At 40.2% G+C, this 26,881-nt stretch overlaps 3 protein-coding genes across 5 annotated transcripts in view; all 3 read left to right on the forward strand.

Moving 5' to 3' along the window:
• The first annotated feature begins 5,631 nt into the window (after nucleotides 1-5,631).
• Nucleotides 5,632-12,301, forward strand: tlx1 (T cell leukemia homeobox 1). Of its 2 annotated transcripts, none has more exons than XM_050070728.1 (3): nucleotides 5,632-6,236; nucleotides 7,670-7,907; nucleotides 10,308-12,301. In XM_050070728.1, exons 1-3 carry the CDS (start codon nucleotides 5,648-5,650, stop codon nucleotides 10,516-10,518), a joined length of 1,038 nt encoding a protein of 345 aa, XP_049926685.1. In that variant the 5' UTR covers nucleotides 5,632-5,647; the 3' UTR covers nucleotides 10,519-12,301. The 2 variants fall into 2 exon arrangements, with proteins under 2 accessions (XP_049926685.1, XP_049926686.1); XM_050070729.1 differs by having other exon boundaries at nucleotides 7,706-7,907.
• Nucleotides 12,302-16,725: 4,424 nt separating this feature from the next.
• On the forward strand, nucleotides 16,726-20,520 carry sdhaf4 (succinate dehydrogenase complex assembly factor 4). Its single transcript, XM_050070754.1, has 3 exons — nucleotides 16,726-16,918; nucleotides 17,221-17,331; nucleotides 19,829-20,520. Exons 1-3 carry the CDS (start codon nucleotides 16,846-16,848, stop codon nucleotides 19,936-19,938), a joined length of 294 nt encoding a protein of 97 aa, XP_049926711.1. The 5' UTR covers nucleotides 16,726-16,845; the 3' UTR covers nucleotides 19,939-20,520.
• Nucleotides 20,521-23,641: 3,121 nt separating this feature from the next.
• cep68 (centrosomal protein 68) overlaps nucleotides 23,642-26,881 on the forward strand; it is a 22,547-nt gene continuing 19,307 nt past the window's right edge. For both annotated transcript variants that reach the window (XM_050070685.1, XM_050070686.1), the window contains exon 1: nucleotides 23,642-23,739. The gene's annotated coding sequence lies outside the window, so the exon portion shown is untranslated. The remainder of the gene's footprint in view (nucleotides 23,740-26,881) is intronic.

Consider the following 26,881-nt stretch of genomic DNA (forward strand, 5'->3'; position numbering starts at 1 on the left):
CCTGACAAAGGGTGTCATCATAGGGCAGTAAGGTCAGATCAGAAAATATTAAGTTTGTGCCTCATTGAGGCAATTTTGTGTCTCTGAAGTAATTGTTTGTCTGTATGGTCATGTTGTGCCTCTTTGTTGTCATTTTGTGTTTCATTGTGGTTGTTTGTGTCTTTTTGTAGTCCTTTTGGCCTCTTTGAGGTAATTTTGTTTCCCACTGAGGTAATTTTGTGCCTTTTTTGGTAGAGGCTCCAGTGGCGCAATAACATTTCAAACAGTAGCCAGCAGGAGTGATGCCGAGGTTGTGAGTTCACGCCTCACCTGGAGAATAGAAGTTTTTGGGTGGCTGTGGCTCTGTGAGTTCAAGCCTCACCTGGAGCAGAGAAGTTTTGGGGCGGCTGTGGCTCTTAGGTAGAGCAGGTCGTCCACCAATCAGACAATCGTTTGTTCAATCCCTGGCTCCACCAGTCTGCATGTAGAAGCATCCTTGAGCAAGATGTTGCCCCAAATTGCTCCTGATGGCTGTTCCACCAGTTTGTTAGTGTGTTAAAAACTGAATAGTAGGTGGCATCCTGCATGATAACCTCGGCCACCAGTGTGTGAATGAGTGAATGTGCCTCGTAGCGTAAAAAGCGCTTTGAGTGGTCGGATGACTAGAAAAGCGCTATACAAGTGCAGGTCCAATTTTGTGTCTCTTTGTAGCTATTTTGTATGTTATTGTGGTTGTTTGTATCTTTTTGTAGTCCCTTGGGCCTCTTTGAGGTTATTTTGTGTCTATTTCTGTCATTTTGTGTCTCTTTGGTCTATTTGTGTCTGTTCTTCTTGTCTATTTCTATCTATTGTTCTTGTCTATTTAGTTGTCCTATGGGCTCTTTTGGGGTCATTTTATTTTTCACTGGGGTAGTTTTGTGTCTGTTTGGTAGTTTGTTGTCTCTTTACAGTCATTTTGTGTCTCCTTATGGTTTTGTGTCTTTTGTGTAGTCCGTTGGGTCTCTTTCAGGGGATTTTGTGTTGTTTTGTGCATCTTTGTGGTTAATTGAGGTAATAGTAGTTTGTTGAGGCAATTTTGTGTCACACTGAGGTAATTTTGTGTCTTTTTTGGTAGTTTTCTTTGTGTTTGTTGTTATTTTGTGTCTCCTCCTGTAGAGCTGTGGCCCTCTTTGAGGTCATTTTTTTCTCGCTGAGGTAATTTTGTGTCTCTTTGGAGTAATTTTGTGTCCTTTTTGGTACTTTGTTGTTATTTGGTGTCTCCTTGCGGTTTTGTGTCTTTTTTAGTCCTTTTTGTGTCTCATTAAGGTAGTTTTGTGTCTTTTTGTAGTTTTGTGTCTTTTTTTTATATAGTTTTTGCTTCTCTTTTGTGTCTCCTTTTGGCCTCTGTTATGACTGTGGTCATATATGTTTGTTTTCTGTACTGACAGCTCTCTCTCTCCTCCCCTCCTCTGCAGTGGCAATCAGAGTCTGTGTGTGTGTGTGTGTGTGTGTGTGTGTGTGTGTGTGTGAGATGAGCTGCAGGTGTGTGTGCAACTGACCATGTGACCGGGTTGCTGCAGGCTGATTAGCTGGCTGCTGAGTTTTAAACTCCACCTGATGCCAACCTTCACCCCTCTCACTCTCCCATTCCCAACCTGTCTGCGGCCTGTGTGTAATGTATTCTGTGATAGTGATCTTTTGTGTGTTACAATAGCATTCTGTGAACTAGGACATCTTTGTGTAGAAGCTATTAGCAACTTTGGTTCTTGTGTAAAGGTTAATTGCAACTTGGATTAAGAAAGTGAGCTTAGTTGATTATAACATTTGTAAATATTGTAAATAGCCCGCTTAATCCAGTAGCAGCACTAGAAGTAGGAGGGAGAAGCCATTTTAGTTGACCATCCCTTTTTCTCCTGTTTTTCAGTTAGGAGTTAGGTTAGCTTTAATGTCTTTTGTTTCCACATTTATTTCCTTGCAGGTAAGGTAGGGATCTGGGTTTAGTTGTTTTGTTTGTTATTTTGGCATTGCTCTCCTCCGAAGACAAAAATAAAACTGCTACTTTGAACTTTGACATTGTTGACCTTCTTGGGAGTGGGAAAAGATGGGGAACTGAATTGTGTGTGGCCCAGGTTCCCTTAGGTCTGGGTCATAACACCTCTTTGAGGTAATTGTGTGCCTTTTGTCATTGTACCTCATTAAGGTAATTTTGTGTCTCTTTGAGGTAATTGTGTCTCTTTTGGTCATTCTGTGTCACTTGGTAGTCATTTTGTGTCTTTGTGGATGATTTGCCAATTTTTGTACTTATTTAGTGTCTCTTAGCAGTTCTATTGCATCTCTTTGTGGTCTTTTTGAATCTCTTCCTGGTAAGAACATGTTAATTTGTGATACATTTTGCAAGTGAAGGCCAGGGCCCCCTAACACTTTGGGCCCCTGGGTCTGTTCCTGTGGGTCTGTTCAATAATCCATCCAGAGGTATAGGTCTGGGGGGAAAAGGGGGACTGAGTATACAGGGCCGTCATGTGAGGAGGGACCACAGAATACTAAAATGAATATCTGTGGATGCTGTGAGGAGGCATCCATTGAGAATGCCTATGTACAAGGTCAGTGGTGCAAGATGGTTTCAAGGGGCCCCAGTGCACAATAGACAACTAGTAACTAACTATGGGCCTAAAGCTATTATATAATATCGTCACATGATCAAATAGGGACTGGACACTGGATAACACCATCATCACATATATGACAAAAATAAGGGATAGTTCATTTAAGTGTTTTTTTATAGTTTCTGGAGAGTAGGCATACATTTTATAACATATTTTATTATGGATTGCTACTGCTATTTAACAAGAGCAAATAAGATCATGATGTGGATGGATTTGTTTTTTCAAAGGCACATACAGCAAATGCCAAATGGAGTTTTTCTTTGAGCACAGGCATATTTCTCAAGTAGCAATATAAATTACTCACAAGGGCCTGTTTTCTTCCCAATATGTAGTTGGAAGACCCACTCTATCTCTTTGGGCCCCTTCACCCCATGGGCCCCAGTGCGACCATCCTGCCTGTCTATATTTACACCCCTGTATATGGTCCAGAATTTTGTGCTATGCCCCTGAGTCCATCCATGTATAAGTCAGTCATTTGTTGTCAACAGCAATAAAAAAAAAGGAATACACCACCCTGAAGAGAGATTCAGGAAGCAAGAAGTACAAAAAACTGAACAGATCCCACTTTAATATGTTGAACCTGGAAGAACCTGTAAATGTGAGCATGATGATAGCACACTGTGGAGGATGTTACCAGGGGTTTATTCAAACGTGAGGCAGACATGTTAAACTGCCTTCAGATTAATAAATATAATAATTAAAAGGCTCCGGTGGCATGGCACCAGAGTTTAGACTGAGTCTCTGATGGACCGTGGCAGCTTCAGCCACTGGGATTCTCCGGCCTGTGGAGTGTGCGCTGTTTGAAGAGAGGAAAGATCAATACGTGTCTCCTTTTGAAGTGAGATTTTTTTCCAAACCCCACAAGGACATTTGATCCGCTTAGATGAAAATGACCGCTCGATAACTGAGTTTGAAAAGATGCCACAGTTATTGTCAGGCGCATTGGGCCCGCCACAGCCTGTGAATACATCACACAGTCATGCCAACGCTGTCGCAGACTTTCACGTGCAAATCTGAATAAAAACGTTAATTCTAACAAATATTTCGGCATTAAATAATAGCAATATCAGTTATGTCCTTTGGTTGGTTTGGACGAAAATACTGAATCGGATCTTTAGAGTATCACTCCACTAACACACTTCCTTTTTTCAAAATATTTGTTTTGAGAAAAACTCACTGAATCTGATTCAGTGAGTTTTTATGTTCCATGTAAACTCTGTTACCAGGTAAACAGCAGCTGCATTAGTCCACTATTATAGATTTCATCTCAGTAATTTAGCCGCTTTGTCCAGTCCCTAATGTTCATTATTGGTCCACATTTAAAGGAAAAGGTGAGCCTCGATGCGCGGATAGGCTACCGCGTGCATTAAAATTTGATGACGGTCAATTGGCCAATGAGAGCTGCTCAAAACGTATCAAATATTAATACCTTAATGCCCCGTGTTAAGTAATTAAGTCCCAGTGGCTTTTAGAAAAAGAGAAAATCGATGAGCCACATGGTTACATTTTTCATTTAATTGTTGCGGAGTTGGTATGATTGTGCGTGGAACAGCACCGGCACCATATCGTTAATAGGAAAAGCGCTGTAAACGCCGCTCGTTATTTATGATCTACGATTAAACCAAGTTACAGCCATTTATTATGGCGCAATGAATATCCCTCTAATTTAAACCCGCTGCATATTCAGAGATCATTCTGGATTCATTAATAATTTTTAATGAATGTAGCCTAATGCCAAATAATGGCCTATCGTTTATTTGTATTATTAAAATGTCACTTTGGGGTTTCGGCTGCCTTTAGTCCTGGAGAGATGGCATGAAAAAATATTGCAGCAGCACATGCAGCTCCGTTTTGTTCCCACAGAACAAATGCATCCGTGTTTGTAGCAATGTCATCACTCTGAACATGAATTAATAATGGCGCCAGCTTCATAACAATAAATGAGTGGCCTGCATTAAATATCAATCATTTTTTTAGTGATTTATACTACTGTAGAATTTGAGCCCATTAGGTTAGTTTATTAAGGCTCCCAAAAAATCTGCAGAATGGGTCAAAACAGACATGGTTGCATGTTTTTATTTTTGCTTTTTAAGGATAAACAGACGAGTGTTGTGAAGGTTTTATTGAATCAATGGTCTGTGTTTGCTTCAGGTGAATAATCTCAATAACACCACCTCTGTGTGACGTTTAGAAGCTTTCCATATAGACGGAAACGGGCTCCTCGTTGTGCATAACACCAAAGCTCCCTGTCTTATCAAAGCCACAAAACGCTATAATGTAACTAACACAGCTATAATAAGTGTACAAAATATTAGAGGAAAGCATGAATGATATGCAGATGCAGGAAAAAACGACTCAAAATAGAAGAAAAATAAATGTTCCATCACAAGACACCGAGTAGTTGCATCTTTGACTATAAGCCCTATGACGTCTAATGCGTAGATACGCTGTTTGATTAGTAATTCTTTTTCCCAACAAAATTAATTCGCAATAGAATCGGTTAAGCAAATTGTAAGCTGCAATAGGCTAATGAAGAGCACAGTGATAAACAAATTATCTGTCAGTACTAGAAATCACGAAATTTATTAAGAAATAATTGGTCGCAAAAAATTAAAATAGGCTATATATTCTCAATGGGAGAACAAGCAGTGACAGGAGAAAAGTGAAACGCATCAGCGGAACGGACGGAAACGCACGTTTACTTTTGGTGCTATACCGCTTTAGACTAAAATAAAGTCCTGTGAACATTAGCGCGCCGGTGTGTGTGCGCGCGCTCGCCCACATGAAGAGTGTGAAGCAGATAAATCTTGCATAGTTGTGTTATTGATCTTGTCCAGCTGTTAATCGGTGTTTTATGAAGTGTGCCATAAAGCCTCCATAGTGCTCCCACGGTCTTTAGCCAATCGAGTTTCCAGGCCTAAAATTGGGTCTTAATCTCTCGCTGTCTATTTGGCAGTTTGATTGATGTCCTCGCGCGGCAAAGAGGGTGGGTGGGGGGGACAAACAGTCCAGCCTCGCTATCCTGCATGCACACACAGCCAGATGCACTAGATAACGACTGGAGCTCGAGCAGAAGAAGCCCAGACGTAAAGAATCCAGGGGAGCGGCGCGTGGAGCAACTTCTGTTCCTCGCGCCGGAGCTGGGGGCCCGCGCGGAGGCCATGGATCACATAGGGATTCTGGGTGCGCATCTGCAGCAGCACACGCACGTGGAGCCCATCAGCTTCGGCATCGATCAGATCCTCAGTAACGTGGAGCAGAGCTGCATGCTGGGCGCGCGGATGCACGAGCCGGACTACGGACACGGGGCCTACAACAGCGTCGCGAGCAGCGGCATGAACGGTGGCGGCTATACGTACGGTAACAGCGGATATAACAGCACCAGCAGCTCGTGCGGAATGGCTTCCCTCGGCGGGGCTTATCACATGAACATGGGCGTGAATGCCAACGGGACTAACGTGAGTTCCGCCGGGGTCATCCGTGTCCCCGCGCACCGGCCTCTGAGCTGCGGGAACTCCTCCGTGCCGCCGGTGAGCGGGAACATCAACAACCTGACCGCCCTGACGTTCCCCTGGATGGAGAGCAACCGACGCTACACCAAAGACAGGTTCACAGGTAGGCCTATAACACAATACAATACAATAAGGTAATAGAAATGAAAAGAGAAGAATAGAACATAACATAACATAATAAAATTGAATAGGATAGATTATTATATAATAGAATAGAATAAAATAACAATAGAATAGAAAAGAATAGATTGGGCATAAGGAAACAGTAGTATACACTAGTGTATTTTTAAAAGACACAAAAAAATTTGATACTACAATTGAGCCATCAACTGTTCGTTGTAGCCTATGTTATTTCACTTCAGCAGATATATAAGTGATATAATATATATAAAGCCTAAAGAATTTAATTTGCCTGCTTAACGAGTGAACCAGTAATTAATTACTGGCGATTATTCAGTCAGTAATTATTAGTGGTCAACCAAGATGCCTGATCAAATGAGAACTAAGACAGCCCAGTCACCTTTAAAAAAATATCGTTTAAAATATAAATAAAAAAAAACTAACACTAACGAAGTAGAAATGGAAAAAATACAGGAGTTTATTTACCAGGCTTTAAATAGCCAACCATTTTCAATACAAACAAGAATCAACTTTTTACAATACACAGAAACAGAGCAGAAAATACCTTGCTGTAGCCTATGCTTTACTGAAGTTGGTATATATGTTCAGAATTGATGAATAATGATGGGAGTTCAATATGATACAATGAGCATCTAAAACCCAATTAAACCATGTTACTGTAAGAAAAATATAAATATGTTATAATTACATAGTCTATAAAGAAAAGCCCAGAAAATGTTTTTGGTTATGAGTTCAATTAACAAAAATCCAAATATGAATATATACATTTTACATACATAATTTCATAATTGGATACATCGAAAAATCAAGTTCTCCAAAAGGTTCTTTGCTTATATCGTGTAAGAAACGAATGTGTAAATAAATAGCACACACATACACACCTACACACACACACAGACTGAAAACAGTGAACTATGCAGTGTGACTCTTGCGTTTTCAAATTAAAGGCCAAGACAAAGACAATAACAAAAGACAGTATGAACACCATGTTTAACCCTTTAACATCAAATACAGACGCCTCTGTTTCTGTCCTGTTCTGTCCTGTCCTCTACTGCGCTACTCTGCTGTGTCCTGTACTGTCCTGTCTTGTACTGTCCTGTCGTCCTGCCCTCCTGTCCTCCCCTAACCTGACTTGTACTATCCCTTGTGCTATCCTCTCCTTTCCTGTCCTGACTTGCCCTGTCCTGTCCTTTCCTGACTTATACTGTCCTCTCCTTTCCTTCCCTTTCCTTTCCTATCCTGTCCTGTCCTGTCCTGACTTGTACTCTCCCAACTTGTACCATCCTTTCCTGGCCTGTCTCTTCTGTCCTGATTTCGCTTGTCTTTTCCTTTCTCGTCTTGTCCTCCTGTCCTGACTTTTCCTTTCCTTTCCTCTTGTCCTCCTGTCCTGTCCAGTGTCCCTCTCACCCCTCACTGTAACACGTCGTGTAGGTCATCCCTACCAGAACAGGACGCCTCCCAAGAAGAAGAAACCTCGGACATCCTTCACCCGGCTGCAGATCTGTGAGCTGGAAAAGCGCTTCCACCGGCAGAAGTACCTGGCGTCTGCTGAGCGGGCCGCCCTCGCCAAAGCCCTGAAGATGACCGATGCTCAGGTCAAAACCTGGTTCCAAAACAGACGCACCAAATGGAGGTGAGTCATGCTTCATATGGCAAGAGCCTTTACCAATGCACTGTTTTTTTAATACTTAAGAGCCACCAACCCCACCAGGTCCTCAGCATTCTTTTTGGAGGCTGGTCCCTCTGGTCCATGTTATGTCATTATATAAAGACTTGATACTTAAAAGACATGGCTGTTTCCATAAAAACAGAAATTGTCCTTGGATTTTCAAATTTCCGACAATCCATGGACACATCATGTGCAACAAATGCAAACAAACTAACAAAAAAAATCTGATCTTAAAATGGTGATATCAAAATCACTTCATTAATGCCTCATTTAAAATCTGGCCAAAAATAAACCCGTTGCACAAACTAACCATCAATGCATGACAAGAGTGGAAAAACAGAGGCTTTTTTTAACTCCAGGATTTTATCTTCAACTTTTAACATTCAAACCTCAAAGCGTAAGTTTTAGAAATCTAATAACTAATTTATGGCGCAGGGAGGGTCATGCATTTTCCACCAGTCATTCAGGAAGGCTCAAGGAAAATTATATGTAGCTTCGGGGAGGGTTAAAAAAAAAAAAAAAAAGAATTAAAATAAAATTTAAAAAAAGAAGTCACACCCCAGTAACCCTAACAAAAAAACGAGCCAGTTATAAGGTACAGCTGAAACTAATATAGTCTAATGCAACAGTCCTGCATAAATCCTCCTTCATGGTGGTTCTAATGTTCAGTGTGTGTTGAAACTGTTTAGAGAGCAGCTGATGCAACTTTCTGCTCACTGTGTTCGCTGCAGTTTGTGGTTCTGTTAAACTGTATTAGGGTTATACTGAGAGGGCTCTGCTTTTTAGTCTACCCACACTAATTTAAACTGGGTGGACAAAATAATAGCAACGCCTGCCATGAAGGTGGGATTTATTACAGGGGTGCATTAGCTGTATATTCACTGTTAACCCCAATTCGCTCACTTATTTAAAACATTTTTGGAAACAGCTTGCACTTAAATTTTTAGTGTAGTGCAATACAGTAAGTAATAAGTTTGGAGTACACCAGACATAAAATAAATGTGTCACATGACCCTTGACTGACAGGAATTTTATGTTAGTTTAATGTAACTTTTTTTTTTGGGAGCATTGAATTCTATAATGTATGAATATAAAAACATTAGTTCACATTTTAACAACCTTTTTTTATTCAATCGAACTATGAAAATATATTTTAAGTGCACAATGATAGTGTTGGTAATTGGGCTTGATTTAGTTAGGCTAAATAGGCTTTATAAACTGTTGTCAAATTAACTCAAAACTCTAAAATTGTAAACTTACCATAAACGGTTTTGTGTCAAGAGAACATAAAGTTTTTATGTTATTCTGACAATATGGGGCATTTGTGTAGACTTTTTTGTGTTATGGATGGTTTGGGGTTTACAGTGAGATGAACACTGACTGTGCGGACTCATTTGCTGACTTGATATGAAGAAACTCCTGCCTCCATTTGCACCAGGAGACATAGAAAGCTTCCTTTACAGTGTCAGTCTTCAGTCAGAATAAAGCCTCAAATAGGAGGCAGAAATAAAACATCGTGGCTGGGGTTTTTTTTTTTTAGGAAAAAACGCGTATTCGTTCACTTTAACGGCATTTTCGGCAAATTATTTATCAAAAAGAAATATGGTAAAAGGGCGGCCAGCATTTTTATAAAGCCTAGATGAAAAATGAAAGACCTTCTTGAATGTGTCATACAAATTCATTTAAAATCATAAACGGATTCATCATAAATCTGTCTCGCAGTATCGAATAACATTTTCGTCAGTAATATAAAGAGTACAATGTTATTTTGAAAAACATTTTAACGCTTAAATGGACAAGGCAAGACAAACTCAAAAATAGTCTTTGAAATATTGTCTCTGCGTTGGCGTTATTCAAAAATAATCCTTGTTTACATAAGAGGAAAGAAAATGTTATTGACAAACAAACTTATTTTACTTTTTTTAAAAGGATCTGAGCGGCTAATTTCGTGTAAATATATATAGCTATATATATGTGTATATATATATATATATATATATATAGCCTATACTATTCTCCTGCATTAATAGGTCTATCTAGTTAGGCTATTTGAATATTTTTAATAGCCTACTACAATTTTCACAATGATTTCGAAATGCATGTTTTATAATGCCACGGCTTCTTTACCTTCTTTTTTAGGACAATGATTAGATTTTGTAATAATTTACCTACTGTAAAGACATTAGTATCATCATAATAATAATTAGTAGTAGTAGAATAAATCCTCATTGGTATAATAACTGGATGCCGTGTCGTCCGATAGTTCAACCCAGGAAATCCACCTTTTTTAGGAAATTAGGATTATTGTATGCGTTTTGGTTGGATTAAGAACGTCTCCGCGGTGTTTTGTTGTCGCCGTTGCAGGCGGCAGACGGCGGAGGAGCGGGAGGCGGAGCGGCAGCAGGCCAACCGGATCCTCATGCAGCTGCAACAGGAGGCCTTCCAGAAAACCATCAACCAGCCGGTGACTCCGGACCCGTTATGCCTGCAGAACAGCTCTCTGTTCGCCCTGCAAAACCTACAGCCATGGACCGAGAACACCGCCAAGATCAGCAGCGTGTCGGCCTGCGAGTAGAGCAACACACGGCCTCCAGCTGGGGATCTGCGCCGGTGTTGCACCGATACCGACTGACTGCTGGAGGGCAGAGACACGGGCTGTAGGCCGCTGAGGTGGTCCGAGCAGAGGAGATCAGGTCATCTCTCTGCTCTTATTATCACCCACCTTCTGTCAGACAGACTGTGGTGCTGCAGCTTGCAATAGATGGGGTCCCTCTGCACGGCTCTCATCTAATGGGGGTCTGATCCGGATCCTGCAGAGGTCTGGACTGAATTCCTGTTTCAGCCCTGCAGAGAGCAGATGGACATTTTGGAAATACTTCATCACGATGAACATTGTGCTACTTTAAGTGCAAGATGTCGATGAGAGGACCAGAGCAGACTGGTATCAGTGAGTTGTTGTATTATAGTTTACCTATAAGGGATTTGATGTTTCATAAACAGCATATTTTCATATTTGTGTGTACATCTCTGCCATCACTGTCTGTCTGTTTCTGTATACGTGTTTCTCTGGCAATTTATAGACTGTTTACTCAACTGCAAAGTAACAGAGCACTTGTTTTAGCACCTTTCTATGAACTCATAATGTGACAAAATGAAAAAGACGTGTGATGATTTAAGGCAACATTTACCATTTTATGATTTTGAGAGAAATGGGCCTAAAGGTCACCAAAGCTTCAGATTTTAAAAAATCACATTTATTGGTCACAGTATGACCACAGTTGACCACATTTCATATTTCCCTGGACTCTTATTTTTGTATAAACATTTTACTGTATTTTCTTATTTCTCTCTCACCACTGTGCTGAAGTGTGGAAGCAGGTCAGGTGTGTGTGTGTGTGTGTGTGTGTGTGTGTGTGTGTGTGTGTGTGTGTGTGTGTGCGCGCGCATGTATAAAAGCTCTAAAACAGCCTAAATATTTTATTCATACTGATGACTATAATATATTTTGGACACTGAAATTCATTTTTCTTTCTGCAGAGATGAGAATACAAGTAAATTCAAAATCTATTTAGTATGAATATCTTCTGTAACTTTTATTTTGCTCAGTGTAAATACATTTTTTATTCATGTTCATTTTCATGTCACCTATAGACAATATAGATTTTGTCACTTTGAGTAAATTTAAAGGCAGAAACTAGTTTCTTGTTCCCACAGTTATTTTTGAATCACTGATGTTGTGCAGTGTCTTGATCAGTCATAAATCACTATCAGGCACAAAACGTAATTATAAACATGAGACGTTATACATGTGTTAAAATAATGACAATAGGCAACATGTATCCAGTCTGGAAGACCCTCAGAACACATGGCAGCTACGCATTCATATATAAAGAATAACAGCCATATGTGATAACAACCAATAAAAATAAAACCAAGGCTGCCCTACTGCATATACTCATATCTGACAACTTCATGTGGAAATATGGGAATATGTAGCAATAAAGATTCAGTGTAAGATTTAGGGGGAGTTAATGGCATCTAGCAGTGTGGATTGCAGATGAGTGTTCATCGTTAAGGAGGTTTTTCCTTAAAGCCAAATTATCAACAGAGGTCTCTTCCTCTCCAAAACACAAAGACCAGGTGATTTAAATCAGTAAACCACTGAATAAAGCAGTGTCACGTTAAAAAGATCATTTTTTTATGATGTTCTTGTCACAGAGGTGCTGCAAACTGGAGGTGGTCGACACCAAAACGCAAAAACGCGAATGTCCCTATCTAGAGCTGGTGTTTGGTTTGTCTGTTCTGGGCTACTGTAGAATCATATAAAATAGAGGAAAAGAAGTCCGCACACCGAAAAAGCTCCAATGCAAATAAAATTTAATCACTTCATAGGATGGGTGACGTTTCGGGCGCAAGGCCCTTCCTCAGACAGAGTAAAACACAATACTGACTGATAAGACCAGAGCCTGAAACCTGCAATAAATCTTTTATAACACTTTATTGACATATATAACATATAACAGTTCAAATATGTAAATTGTGATGAGCAAGCAGCCAACCTGGAGCTTGGTATTATTCCAGCACAGCTGGTTCTCATCCCTGTGAAAGTGGAAGTGTATTTTGAAAAGATACAATGTATGTAACAAACATAATGCTGGGCTCACACCTGCAAATGCTTCACAATAAAAGCATGTTTCGAAAATGGAGGGATTCTCTCAACCGAAGTTATAAGGGGCTTTTAATTTGAAACAGATACAGGAAGTGTTGAGTTTGAAATGACGGCGTGATGCATTAACTTTAACAAGGCAACAGATTAAAAGTAAAATAGAAAATTACAGAGGGAATAATAAGTAAAGGCCCATCTCTTATGTAGTCTGTTTCAAATGAAGCTGGTGCCCTCAGCAGTTGTGGTGAGTAAAAGCCCTGCCACTATTTTTAAATGTATTCCTATACGTCCTCCATTATGAAGAAATAACCTGCCTGAAGCTAATGGCAGTATTCACCAGGTTGCTTAGGTGCCATCATTTTGTGTTGTTGCCATACAGTTGTCTAGCACTGTGTTTCTATTGGTCAAAGTGACGGCTGTGACGGGAGCAGTCGTGAATGGCAGAAAGAAAATCAAACATGCTAGACTTTCTGTCAGGACTTAGTGAGGCATCCAAGACATGGCGTCAGTTGTCGTCTACTATGACACACTACACAAGATAACAGGATGGATTATCGTGTACGACACTCATTGTTGTCCACAATCCAAGCTGACAGCGTACAACACTACGTTGGGCTATAATCTGGCTGATTTTGTGCGGTGTGAACCTAGCATAAATTGACATGGAGTCCCGGAACATCAGCAACAGACACAAAAGGATACCTAGTGTATCATATAGATATGAAAGTCCACCGACAAAGTGGCAATATTTGATGAGTTGAGATGAAAACAGGTTGTCCAGCATATACTGGGAACAATGGAAAGAAAAGAGAATTGACGGACTTAAGGGGAAATTTCTGTTTATTTCAACCCGTCTCCTATCGTCCTAAATTTGTTTCAAGTCATTAGTGACATAGACCTGTTAAAACTTAATTGAACGGCTATCCTAGCGATATGAGGCGGTCTTTGTGGAGAAAAAGCTTGTTTAGTGGACTAACTTTGCACTTGAAAGGATGCCCGTTTAATTACGTTTTAACAGGTCTGACGCTACGGCTGTATCTAGGCTAACGGCTAACATGCTAACTATTATTTCTATGTCACTAGTGACTTGAAACAAATTTAGGACGATAGGAGACAGAAATTTCCCTTTAATGGTGAAACAGCAGATCATTTTTACAGGACAAAACTCCAAACTGAATGTCTATCCATTCATCAGCTATCGCTGCTTAACCTTTTAGAGGGTCGTATGGGGGCTGGAGCTGATCCAAGGTCACATTCACGCTCAAATTGATACCTATGGGCCAGGTAGAGTTACCAACTGCACATATTTGGACTGTGGGGGGAAACTTTTGACATGCTCTGATGAATCTCTATTATCTAAACTGACAATGTTTTTTGGGGTAATTTGTACAAATACAGCTCCAGTATTCTTTCCCCATCATGGGTCACACTTTGAATCATGTAAACCACACTTTGGGGTTTCGAGTGTTATCTCGTCCCATTTATCATAAACTGTTCTCCAGAATGCAGATGGCTGAAAAAGTGCCATTTTGAAGTTGAAAAACCTTGAGGGAAAAATGTCAAGAAGCAGATCGTTTCACTGAAGACTCAGCTCTCACATATAGTCCCAGAGGATTGTGCATGAAGGGTGGGTCACCAAAGGAAATCTGCTGAAGATTTTTCAGTTTAGAATGTGACAAAGATTGGTTATTCAGATTCTTTTTTCAATACTGTACACAACACACTCTCGTGTTTTCTTTGTTCCTCTTTTACATAGACGTCTCACAAAATGTGTATATTTTGATGCATATCTATAAACATTCTATGATGAAAAAAATATATAAATGTAATTTTGTCCAAGGATTTTTGGGGGGGTGTTAGAGTCAGCAGTGTATGCTGATTCAGCTGTTTAGCAATGTGCTTGTGTTGGTGTATGTGCGTGGGTGCATGTGTGTGTGTATAGTGTGTGATGTGACATTCTCCAGGACTGCTCTCTAAAAGGTTGAAGAGGAATGTAAAGAAGAATTTCATCATCCACTCAGAAATATCTGCACTGAGCTGATGGAGCTGAGCTCCATTGAAACCTGATGGCATTCCTCTCTCTCACACACACACACACACACACACACACACACACACACACGACTTTACCCTGGGGAGAGAGCTGATAAAGATGAAGCCAGTTGAGAAAAATACACCACTCTGCACAGCACAAATGTTTGTTTTTTTGTTTTGTTTTCCAGCTTTCTTTTGGGCCCTTCACTTCGAATAAAGAAAAATCCTTATTACAAGATTTTGTTTTTGGCTTTATTAGACAGGACAGACTTCAGTGTGAGGAGGGAGAGAGGAGGGATGACATGCAACAAAGGGCCACAGGCTGGAATCAATGCCTTTGTACATGGGATGCCCGCTATAACCACTGAGCTATTGGGCACCCTGAGTAATGAGAAATTGTAATGCTCCATCATACAGTGATATTTTACAGCACATTATTCTTCCAACTGTGTTTATCCTTTTCCTTTTTCATTGTGACTACGTTCCTGCGCACAAAGCCAGCTCCCTAAACAAATGCACTTCCCACTTTGCTGTCAAAGACCCTGACCTCAAACCCATCCAACACTGCTGGGATAAACCCGAGCTCTGACTGCAAGACAGACCTAACCACTATCAACATCAGAGTTGGACCTCACTGATGCACTTGTGTCTGAAGGGGAGCACATCTCTGCAGCAGGTTCCACATCTCGTAGAAAGCCTGAAACGAGAGGAGAGAAGGCTGCACATTCATGAGCATGGTATCGGAATCACACGATAGACTGACACATACAGTTTGTATGGAATGTCCACAGTATACAGTATATCCACATACAGTCACATATGACTCAAGGTCACCAACACTTTGGCGACAGTGTGAAGGTTTACTCTCTTGGAAAAAGTAGACCTAATATAAACTTTTCTCAGCGTCCACTAATAAGCTCTTTTCAAAGCTTTCAACCTTTTCTTGTGCTTTTCATTAAGGATCAGCTGTCAAAGTTGCTCACTGTATACATACAGCCGCTTTCAGGCGCTTCTGATGATACAAAGAGTCACTCCAGGGTGTTTGTGACACTCTTGGTCTCATGCAGGAAGTGAGCAAATGGTCTCTTATTTTTGAGGTCATATCCACAATATGTTCTCATTTCGTTAGTAAACATTGATTTCTGGGATTCGCCAATCTTATTTTTGCTCTTCTCGTAAGACAAAATGTTGTGAGCAGTCGAGAGAAATCTTACTAAGATAAGAAACATTATTACAGTCCACAAAATTGTTTGTCTAAATTTGAGGAACATTAAAAATGCAGCATCAGATTTAGATAATGTCTCACAGTAATTACAATGATTGGATTATAAATTTGTGGGGCACAGACATCTCACTATATATATATATATAGATCCCAGTTACTGTAATTTCAGTTATTGTGCTGCCCAGTGCTGGAATGTAACTAAGAACATTTACTCAAGTGCTGTACTTAAGAACAAATTTGAGATATTATTACTTTACTTGAGTATTTTAATCTCATGCCACTTTCTACTTACACTTTTTTTGTACCTTTTACTCCACTACAATTATTTGATAACTTTAGTCCATTATAAATTATTTTAGATTTTTTTACACAAATCATATGAAAATATACCAGCACAGCTGAAATGATTAGTCGATTGATCAGAATATTAACTGTAATTGTTTTAGTCATTTTAAATGCAAAAACATTTCATGGTTCCAGCTTCTCAAATATGACATTTTGCTGCTTTTTCTTTTGATTGTTTTGATTTATTACATTAATTACAAGTGTCTGCATTGATTACTTTTAATTTTAAAACTTTAATACATTTCTATGATTGTACTTACATACTCTTAGTTAAGTAACATTTTCAATGCAGGACTTTTACTAGTAACCAAGTATATTTTTTACCGTTTGGTATTAGTAGGCTACTTGTACTTTTTAAGTAAAAGATCTGAATACTTTCTCCACCACTGCTGTTAACACACATTAACAGCACAACAGATGTGGCTGTGATTACTGTACAGTGCTTGCTCCCCCTACTGGCCTCCGATAAACACTGCACTAGCTTATCGTCATTTTCCGTCGCTACATGATGATGCAATTTGCGTAGACGAAGCGCGACAAAACAAGACCAACAACATAATTGTATAAGTGTCCGAGCAGCAGAAAGTCACAGAGTTACTCTGCTTTTCTCTGTTCTCCAAACAGCTGCAGACATGTCTCTGAGTCTGCGGTTAACGTTTAGTGCTTCGGCCAGCAGACTGCTACAGTCCTACAGTTTAAATACAGGTCAGTGTGTGCTGCTGTTAGCTAATGTAGCCTCAGGAAAGGAACTAACTCCAGGGTTTTCTCGTGTGCTAAAACTGCATTCACAAAGCTGCTGTTTTTTTACTGAAGTGTTTAACACACCGTAGAGTATGATACAGAGTGGGCTAATGGCTATGGTAGAGCTAAACTCTGACATTGATCGTTAGCTAAGGGTTAAATCAGAGCTGGAGGTCTTTTGAGGCTGACTGTGTCCTACATTATACACTGGCTGCAGACAGCCCAGTGACTCCACATTATCCTGGTTTCCATTGTGTCTTGTTCAGGGTGTTACCGGGCAGCCAGCGGAGCGGTGAAGGACAAAGAGCCGCTGAAGAAAGCCAAAACTCCGCAGGGTCGGTTTGACAGCTCCGAGAAGAGCCAAGATGTTCTGCAAAGTGAGTATTCTGACCGTCTGTCTTTGATTTGGACTCAAACTGAGAGATCAAATTACAAAGGAATACTTAATCAATCCTCAGCCTATGTTATGACATGCCTGCAGTGACTGAAGGAAAAAATCAAATGTGGAAAAACTTCTTGATGAACTGAAGTCATAGGAGTCTGTGTTTAACAACAGCCAGAGTTCCCACAATCATGAAATTTCTGGAAAAGTTATGAAATTAGAGAAACTGTTTTCCAGGCCTGGAAATGGATTGGATTTCACAAAATGTATTGGAAAAGTTTTGACAGTACACAGTTAGGGCCATTGTTTAAAATATCTTAAGTAAAATACCCAAAATTCAGACATGTTGTCAAACTCAGCTCAAATCCCAGCTACATCAGCTGATCTCAAACAGCCCAATCAGCTGTTTGATGGAGGGTAGTCAGCTGATAGATCACATGATTCCTTTCTATGTAACCAATTGGCAAATCTCATTCAGGGCGCCCTATCTAAACTGCTTTGGCCTACCTACTGTTGCTGCTTCCTCTGCAAGCTGCTTTGCAACCCACCTCCACCCCAGCTCCTCCTTTTCTCACGTTGTGTCTGACTTATCAATGTCATTTCTGTTTGTCATCGATGCTGCTCTGTTCTGTTCCTGGGGGGTCTTTGCTGCTGCTCTCCTTGCCTTAGGCTTTCCTGGTAGGCGTGTGGAAGGGCACAGAGTTGTGCTCTCTCTGCCTTTGGCTGACCGAGGAAAGGCAGAGAAGCCCTGTAACAGAGCTATACCACCATATAATACTGCAAATGAAAATGAAGTTTTCTTTGACAAAAGTGGTCCTGACTGAACATGTCTAATGTTGTGTGACATATGTTCCTTGTAATACTATTTGAGGTTTTGTGAAGTACCCGTGTGTGTCAGTCTGGTCTGCTGGCATATGCAGCTAGTTGGTGGCAGAAATGTGTATGAGCTAATAAAGTTAGCAAGCGCTAGCGGTTTGCATATCTGCAAATGCCCTGGATGGCTGTATTGTTGTATAGGCCTATTTCAGACTACAAAGGAAGTCATGGAAAATTCTTTAGAAAAAAATTCTGGTAACCCTGAACAGCAAAACTATATCAAAAAGTCAGTTTATAACACGATCCAAGCAGTATAATCCAAGTTTCATTTACGAGTCTCAAACAGACAGCCTTTTCCAATGGGGAACTGAAAATAAGTGAAAATGGTGCATCCAAACTAACCCTTTAAAACACCAAAGTCACTAAAGTAACTTAAACTAGCGATTGAGACCAGCAGCTGCTGTGTTCTGCGAGGTAAAATCACTGCTATTCTCAATGGAGTTTGGCTTTGAAGAGAGCATTGATAAATTTCACCTTTAGTTCAGTTTTCCATCAGACAGGGCTGTCTGTTTGGGAAGTACTGAGCATATAAATGGATAAATGAGACCTAGATTATACGGCATGGGTTTTTGAGAGTTTGTAAACGGATATTTTTAACATACTTTTGCTATTGTCAAACATGGACCCCTATGACTTCAATTTGTCAAGAATTTTCTCAGTATTTGTATTCTCGTTTCACTGTGGGGGCATGCAAGAAAGTTTTCTTCATGAATTCAACATAACCCGGGGTGAGTTACTGATAAACAAATGGTCATTTTGGGGGTTAAGTATTCCTTTAATGTTGAGTAGAAGCTACAGTTCTTCTTGATTGCAGCAGTACAATCATGAAAGGCAGTTAAGAGAACATATGTTGTGTTTATTAATAATGTTGTTGGTTAGTTAGTCTTCCAGCATTGGCCACAGCAGACAGATCAGTTCTTGAAAATTTCATATCAGTGCACTTTATAAAAAATGCAGTCACATGTTTTTGTTTGCATACCTTTATGAAGAATCTGATCAGAATTTCTCATTAGAAACACATACAGTTCACACAAAGTGATCATTATTACAGTAATTACATCCAGTTGCCAGTTTATTAGGTACACCTAGGTATAATAAAGCAGTCCTGAATTAAATCCATTATGATGCTTCTAATGTTCAGTTTTTTGTGAAACTGTTTAAAAGGCTGCATGGCATTTCTGTCGAATTGTATGTTTCTTATATTTTGTCCACCCCATTTATAGTGTATACAGTATTAGAAACATCTCTCAGTATAACATACAATAATTCATCAACAGTCCAAACTGAACCCTCCAAACTGTGACCATGAAGTTCAGTCTGCACCTAATGAGTGTGAAAGTTCATTCTTGACTTAAAGAGAAAGCAGACAAAGACACAGCTAAATAACTTTCTGTGGAATGCAGTTGTAAGCCCAGGAAAAGGCCAGTAAGTGGACCTTGAGTGACAAAATGTTGTCAAAAAGAGGGAGGTGCTGGCTGCATTAGTTGAAGCAAGGTGGACCTAATAAATTTGACACTGTGGATACTGTATGTTTTGAAGTAAAGCAGTTGTGGGAGGAAATCTTCTCAACTGAAGCAGCGTCTCTCAAACTGAACCATTCCCTCTCTGTCCTCCAGAGTTCCCTGATGATGTTAACCCTGTAACCAAGGAGAAGGGGGGTCCTCGGGGTCCAGAGCCCACCCGCTACGGAGACTGGGAGAGAAAAGGCCGCTGTGTCGACTTCTAGTTCAGTGCTCATTCATCTGATACATCACAACTGTTATATAGAGATTTATAGTCAGTGGCACTTTGTGAACCGTTGATGTTTGTTGCTGTACACTCAAAAGTCTGACCTTCTGATCAGAAGGTGAGGATCAGGTAAAGATACAAAGTGTGTTTCTGACTGTGACTGTAGAGATACTTCCAGGGAACAAGGAGAACATTCAGCATACGTTCTGGACAACTTAAATAAGTGTACCAAATGTGTATCCTGCCTGTTAATGTTGTGCATTTTGTTTAAAGGGTGATGCATAAAACAAATGTTATGTAAAATGATTTAAATATGGAAAGCTGCGAGACACAGTGATGGTGTTTGGTTGCAGGTGAGGATGGTTCTGAGTGCTGCTTCTGTAAGATTACTGTGTTTTGTCCACAAGTATGAATGTTAAGATAAATTAATGAGAAGCTGATTCTATGTTCAAGTGCTGTGTGTCAGTCAATTTGTTTTGAGCATGTATTACAACTTAAAGAATGTCAAACTGTACCTGAATTAGTCTGACTATACAGGGTTACCAAATGAATGCCTCAATTAAAACAAAAAGTTGAACCAGTTATGTGGTTTGTTTCCCACAACAACCTAAACTAGTCCATAACCATTGAGTACAGCATACCATACCATGACTTAGTCATACCAAAAATTAGAAAGAAAAAACATTTGGCCACAGGGGGAGCCACAGCGATTGGTTGCATTTTAGCCATTTTTTAGTTAAATTTCTCCAGTCACCTTGATGCGTCCTGTTCTACGTATCTACCAAGTTAAGTAAAAATCGATATGGCAGTTAGGCCTAGATAAGAAATTAGCTCTCTAGCGCCCCCATTTTGTTTGATGGGGTCAATAATGGAGGGGTCCCCTCAGATTATGTGTGGTCATATGCCTATAAAGTTGTGTGGTGATGGGTGAAACCCTTGAGATGTTATACACCTTTATGTGATGAGCCACGCCCTCCGCAATATTCATTGCCTTATAGAAGCTCAGTTTTAGTAAGTTTTCCAACTTTTGCCAAGAGGGAACTTTAGATATTGGTCCCTAGATTATGTTCACCGAGTTTCATGCAGATCAGGCAAACTTCCTAGGAAGAGATCGATTTTAAGTGTTTTTCAAAAAATTCAAAATGGTGGAAAATCTATATACACGGAAGTTATGGGTTCTTGAGGCAAATTTGTTCCTCATGAGGAGAGGCATCTCTGTGCAAAGTTTCATGTCTCTACGACATACGGGGCATGAGATATGCCCGTTCAAAGTTTGCAATGTCAATCAGTTGCTATAGCGCCCCCTGTGGCCAATTGATGTAATATTGCTTCATTCACATCCTCCCATGACCCTCTACCACTGTGCCAAATTTCACATGGATTGACCAAGTCAGTGAGGAGAAAAATGTGTAACAGACACACACAGTTTTCGTCATTATATAGTAAGATCTGTTTTTTCTACTAATAACTGGATTTGTTTAACATCTGATCATAATGCGATCACACTAAGGTGACACTACAAACACTATTGCTGCCTCGTTTGAACACAGCTTTTAAACAGACTGGTGTCTGTGGGTGCACACTGGTTTGGATGGATCATATGCAATTGCTGTTTGTGTGGCTTCAAGGAAAAAGAAACCAATTCTTTATCAATAGGACAAAGTCATGTAATTCAGACACTTTTTTTTGGTAGATTTTTGGTAGACCTAGAAAACCACCTAACACTCTGAAGACTACCTTGAGTTATACCTTTAGATATTGTTATGTATCCCCTCTATATTTCTATAAAGAAAATATGTTGACAAGTAAAATACTTAAAAAACTTTAGACAATCAAACACATCAAGAACCCCAACCACACTCTGATGACTGATGTTCAGGTAAAATGGGACAGTCATTTTTGTCTTTTAGAGGGTTAAGTCCATTTATCAATTAAGTCGTTAATTGATTAAATTATTAATGTAACGTCACTATAATAAAAAAGATTGTCCAGCTTTTCTGCCATGCATTCTATGTTCTTGTGCTGCCTGTTTTCTTGGTGCCATATTGTCTGTAGTGGACATGTGTTTGTGTGTTTGCCTGTGTGTAACAATGATGTCTAATTCTGGACTAAAGAGTGCCCCAGGAATAATTTAGCACTTTAGCACTTGTGGTTCCCTCATCTTAAAGTCAATGAGTTTTTTTGAATGGGTCTTTGGTTTCATGCCTGAAATAAGGTGTGTGGCTAACACATGCTTAAGAGACTTTCATGTTTTGTTATACAACATAAAATACATCAGTACCCTGCTCTTAAATTTTGAAGCTTTTATGTGTCGGTTGCTAACAAGTGGCTAAATAAGACTACAGAAGGTCATCTTGCCAAACATGGCTTTACAGCCTCATGGTGGTGATGCTAAGTCAACATTTTTTAGTTCTGGTGATTGCATTTGCCCTTCAAAAATAATGACAGCAGTTGTCATTTGCGCAGATTTTCTTGCTGGACAAAATGTGTACATATCATAAACATTTATTTGCCACAGTTTATTTTCTGCAATAATCCAAAATCCAATGGAAAAAAATCCTACAGGCTTTTTGATGAGGGAACAGGGCGACGCTAACTTTCATGTCGGCCTACAAAAAAGCATCATCCCTGGAGCACTCTATTGTAGCTGACATGGACTCACTGCATCATATCTTCTAAGTGACAAAAACATTTAAATTAGAATTATATTCTATGTCTACATAAGCTATAAACTACAAAAACTATTCGATTAAATGATTAATTTCTTACGTTCTTAGATATTTTTGTCAGATATGCAGTGATGATTGCTGGGTTATTTGTATGTTGATGTTGTCCAATGTCAAGTCTATAATTGTGTCAAGCATACATGCATAATAGTGTGCACTGGGACCTGTCGTAACTTCCTTACACCACTGATACATGGTATACCTTCCTGCTTTTTCTGGCCATTTACAGTATAGTATACCACTGATACATGGTATACCTTCCTGCTTTTTCTGGCCATTTACAGTATACCCAGCTATCAGCCAAAAAATCCATTGGAATATATAGGAGAGTATACCCACTTCCCCCTCTGTAACCAACCCATCTACCTAGTAGTAGGCTACACCCACCCCCTCAACTACCACTACACAACTGCTGTATTCTATAATTATATCATCATTAGCTCAAGGCAATGTAGCAGCTGTGGCAGTGGAAGTTCTTGCTGCAAGATCCATTATGTCTGGTTATAACGCCACTAAATATTTAAAGATATGCTTGCACTTCTTATTTTTCCCACTAAGGGGCAGAATAGAGCCACATCAGCCTGCTCCTCCTATTTAAAGTCAAACTACCGGTATATGATGTTGCCTTCAGACGCCGTAAGAAATATTGTAACTATAACTTTTCACCCTGCAAATCAATTAAAGTAATACGTCTGGCGTGCGGTTTTTTTGTAATCGTCGGGGATTCATGTGAATTATTATTTTTGTGTCCTTAAGATTTATTTATATCCCACAAATGCTATATACATGCTGTACATAGCCTAATTAAGCCTTCTTAAACAGAAGACTATTAATTAGGATCGAGCGACAAACAAATAAGCAAAGTGTTTGAGCACACTGAGTCCCAGCAGACAGGGGCCGTGTTCTTATCACCGGTGAATAGACTCGTGCTAAATGTCTCCGTACAGGACTGAGGGGAGACCGGAGTTGAAGAAAAGCACCTGAAGGCAGCACGAAGAAGCAGGAAGGCGGCAGCAGCAGCAACAAAGCTTCAACGACTGGACACTCCTAGCTGAACTAACGGGGCACATTTGGTAAGAATAAGCACTCATTTGTATTGTTGTGACACTGAGACAGAATTGTAACTGCTGCTGTTCAACTTTGTTGCTAAATATTAGATAGGTGTCTCGTGGTGTGACTTCCGCCAGATAAAAGTGTCAGATTCTTAAAACGAGACAATTTAAGAAAGGGAAGCACAGCTTGGTTGTTAAAAATGCAGAATTTACGAGATCTTAATGAACTGGGAGAAAGTCGAAGTTAACAGCTGGGTTCCGTTGGTCCCGACGTGCGTCTGTCGATAAGCACGAACACATCCATGTATACGTGTCGCACATTTTTCATCTTATTGAAATCTCAAAGGCAGCAATATAGCTGCAGCTTTAATCTTAAGTTACACATCTTGTATCTCTCTGCAGCTCTGGTTTCAACTTTGATTCAGTTTCTGCAATGTTGCAGATTTTAACTGTCAGCAGTTTGATACAATCAAATGAGCTCTGACAACCTTACATGGTCAGCTCTGTAGACTACAATGGCTCCCCCGCTCTGTGTAGGTCACTTGTGTTTAGTGTCACTGCTTGTTGCCATGGTTTCATCCACTGTACCCTGTATTGGACTCACTTCAGGGTCAAGACAGGTAATGTGGGACAAATAAGGTTTACATCTTGGGCTCTTGAAATATTAGCAGCCAGTCAGCTAACATGTTATTGCATTGTTACTACAAATGTGCTTTACACGAAATAATCATTTTAATCGTTCTGAGATAACTGTGATGGGCAGATCAAAGATTCAATAAACTCCCTAACCTGCCAGGTGAGCCATGTAGCATGTTGACTTTCTCTTTTTTGGTTAGAACTGTCCTGCAGCTGAAACAACAACAAAGTTGGTTGTAGAATGTCACATTTTATTCACAGTTTGACTTATAATCAATATTTTCACAATACCCTGTTGGAAATAATTTCCCATAGTTTTTAGAGTGAGGAGCCTAGTTGAAGCAACTCTTAACTTTCTTGCATTTCACACAGCACTTTTGAACATCCACAACTCCCGCCTCCCTCCAAAGTCCCATCTCCCTCCTCCTGCAACTCCCACCTCCCTCCAAAGGCCTACTCCCCCCTTCTCCATTACTCCTCATTACTTCTATGATAGACGTAGGCGTTGGCAAGGTAACGTTAGATCACCCTCAACAGTTATCAAAGTCTACTTATACATCAGACCACTATTCGAATACTCACCAATCATTGCATTCGGTCCGAATGCAATGATTGGTCGGAGTTTTCTTAGAACCGTATGAGAATGGTTTAATTATGAGTTTGTATTTCTGGTGGAATTCACTTACATTTTAGTGTGCCAACAGCTTATCAATAGCATTTTAACCTAAACAAAGAAAAGTGCAAAATTTCCAGAAAGTTAAGTGTTGCTTTAAAGTTTTCAGGTAAAATGGGACATTTTTCACTAGTGAAACCAGCATGTTTTTAAAAGTCAAGTGTGTACCCAGTAGACTTGCACCGATTACAATTTTTTGGGCCGATACTGATTTCCAATTTGCAGAATGTTTGGACGGCCAATTCCGATTTTAGGCGATTCCGTTTTAATTTTTTTCAAACCACTTTACAGCACACAAGATATTGCAATATTTTCTCTTTCCTTTATTAGAACATTTTAACCAAGATTCAACCAGCTTTTCAATAATCATCTCAAACAAACCAACAAAAACAGTGACACAGGTCAAGAAACATTTTCCTTTTTTGCTCAAATATAACTTCAGGCACAGTATTAAAATAAATAAGTAAAAAAGGCATGCATAAATAAAAACATAGATAAATAAAATAATAGTTCTTTGTGTAAAGCATTTGTGGGTAATTTCTTGAATGATTATTATGAATAATAATTCTCCTGTGGAAAATTCACACAGGTCTTCAGGACGCGCACGCCAGTAAGCGCAGACACGCGCGTCTTCGGCATGCGGACACGCGCCTCGTCACTTTCAAGCGGCACAGTGCAGCAGTGAGAGCTCCGCAGTTAAATTTAACACGGACAATTAACAACTTTCTCCTTCTCTCTTTTGATGTGTGTGCAACTGTGCGTGAATGATTAAGGTGAGAAGCCGCCCATGTTTCACTTCCTCACATCGCCCATGCCGTGAGTTGCACATGTGCGTGTGTGTGCGCTGCTGATGTTACACGATGTCAATCATGTGGCGCGCCAGGAATTTGACCGGTGTTTTACATCGTCATATTTTAGACTGACTGGCCGGCTGCAGGTCATGGCCGATCACGTGAAAACCGGCCCGATTCCGAGCACTGCTGATTAATCAGTGCAAGTCTAGTACCCAGTTAGCCAAAATGACGTGGCCCAGCAGCGGCCCAAAATCAGGATGCTGGAAGAAATAACTCGGGCAGCATCCAGTTACCCATGTTGGCTGAGACTCAGCGTGAATGTTGCCACAGAATTGAGCCACTAAACTAGCCTTATTCCAGCTGCTGACACTGCCATCACTGGGCCATTATCAAAAATGACATGGCCCAGCATTGGCCCAAATTTGGCACGCCGGAAGAAATGAATTGAGCTCCATCCTGTTGCTGATTCTGACTCCGCATGAAAGACACAGCAGAATCAGGCCAAATAAACAAACCCTATCAGGGTCCCTGCCGGGCAAGTATTCTCAAATCTACTTGCCCCATCTAAATTCTTACTTGCCCTGCTTAAGAGATTCTTTTTCTGGCTGTGTGGTGCATAGTTTAGCTCATGACTTATATCTTACGTCAGCAGATACGTTCAGCCAATGGAGGCAGCAGCACATAAAACAGCAGCACACTGCAACTGGCCCCTCCGAGGACAGAAACAGGAGAGGAAATACACGATTACAGGCCTGGAGTTAAGATATTTTTAGGGCAAGGCCACTTTGGCCTTTGATAAATACAAATTTATTGGGGCATCAATAAATGTGGGGCACCAAGGCAAAAACCATCTTCTTCTTCATTCATCTTCTAACCGCTTCATCCTCTTGAGGGTCGCAGGGGGGCTGGAGCCTATCCCAGCTGACATCAGGCGAGAGGCAGGGTACACCCTGGACAGGTCGCCAGACTATCGCAGGGCTGACACATGGAGACAAACAACCATTCACGCTCACATTCACACCTACGGACAATTTAGAGTTATCAATTAACCTAGTCCCCA

Source organism: Epinephelus moara, chromosome 19, assembly GCF_006386435.1.
Source record: "Epinephelus moara isolate mb chromosome 19, YSFRI_EMoa_1.0, whole genome shotgun sequence".
NCBI lineage: Eukaryota > Metazoa > Chordata > Actinopteri > Perciformes > Serranidae > Epinephelus > Epinephelus moara.

What these genes read in the sequence shown, in the direction of transcription:
- tlx1 (XM_050070728.1), top strand. Translation starts at nt 5,648, where the DNA reads ATGCACACACAGCCAGATGCACTAGATAACGACTGGAGCTCGAGCAGA. An exon ending in CACCAAAGACAGGTTCACAG is followed by an intron (nt 6,237 to 7,669) that starts GTAGGCCTATAA and finishes TGTCCTGTCCAG; the next exon opens with TGTCCCTCTCACCCCTCACT. An exon ending in AACAGACGCACCAAATGGAG is followed by an intron (nt 7,908 to 10,307) that starts GTGAGTCATGCT and finishes TCGCCGTTGCAG; the next exon opens with GCGGCAGACGGCGGAGGAGC.
- sdhaf4 (XM_050070754.1), top strand. Translation starts at nt 16,846, where the DNA reads ATGTCTCTGAGTCTGCGGTTAACGTTTAGTGCTTCGGCCAGCAGACTG. An exon ending in GTCCTACAGTTTAAATACAG is followed by an intron (nt 16,919 to 17,220) that starts GTCAGTGTGTGC and finishes TGTCTTGTTCAG; the next exon opens with GGTGTTACCGGGCAGCCAGC. An exon ending in GAGCCAAGATGTTCTGCAAA is followed by an intron (nt 17,332 to 19,828) that starts GTGAGTATTCTG and finishes TCTGTCCTCCAG; the next exon opens with AGTTCCCTGATGATGTTAAC.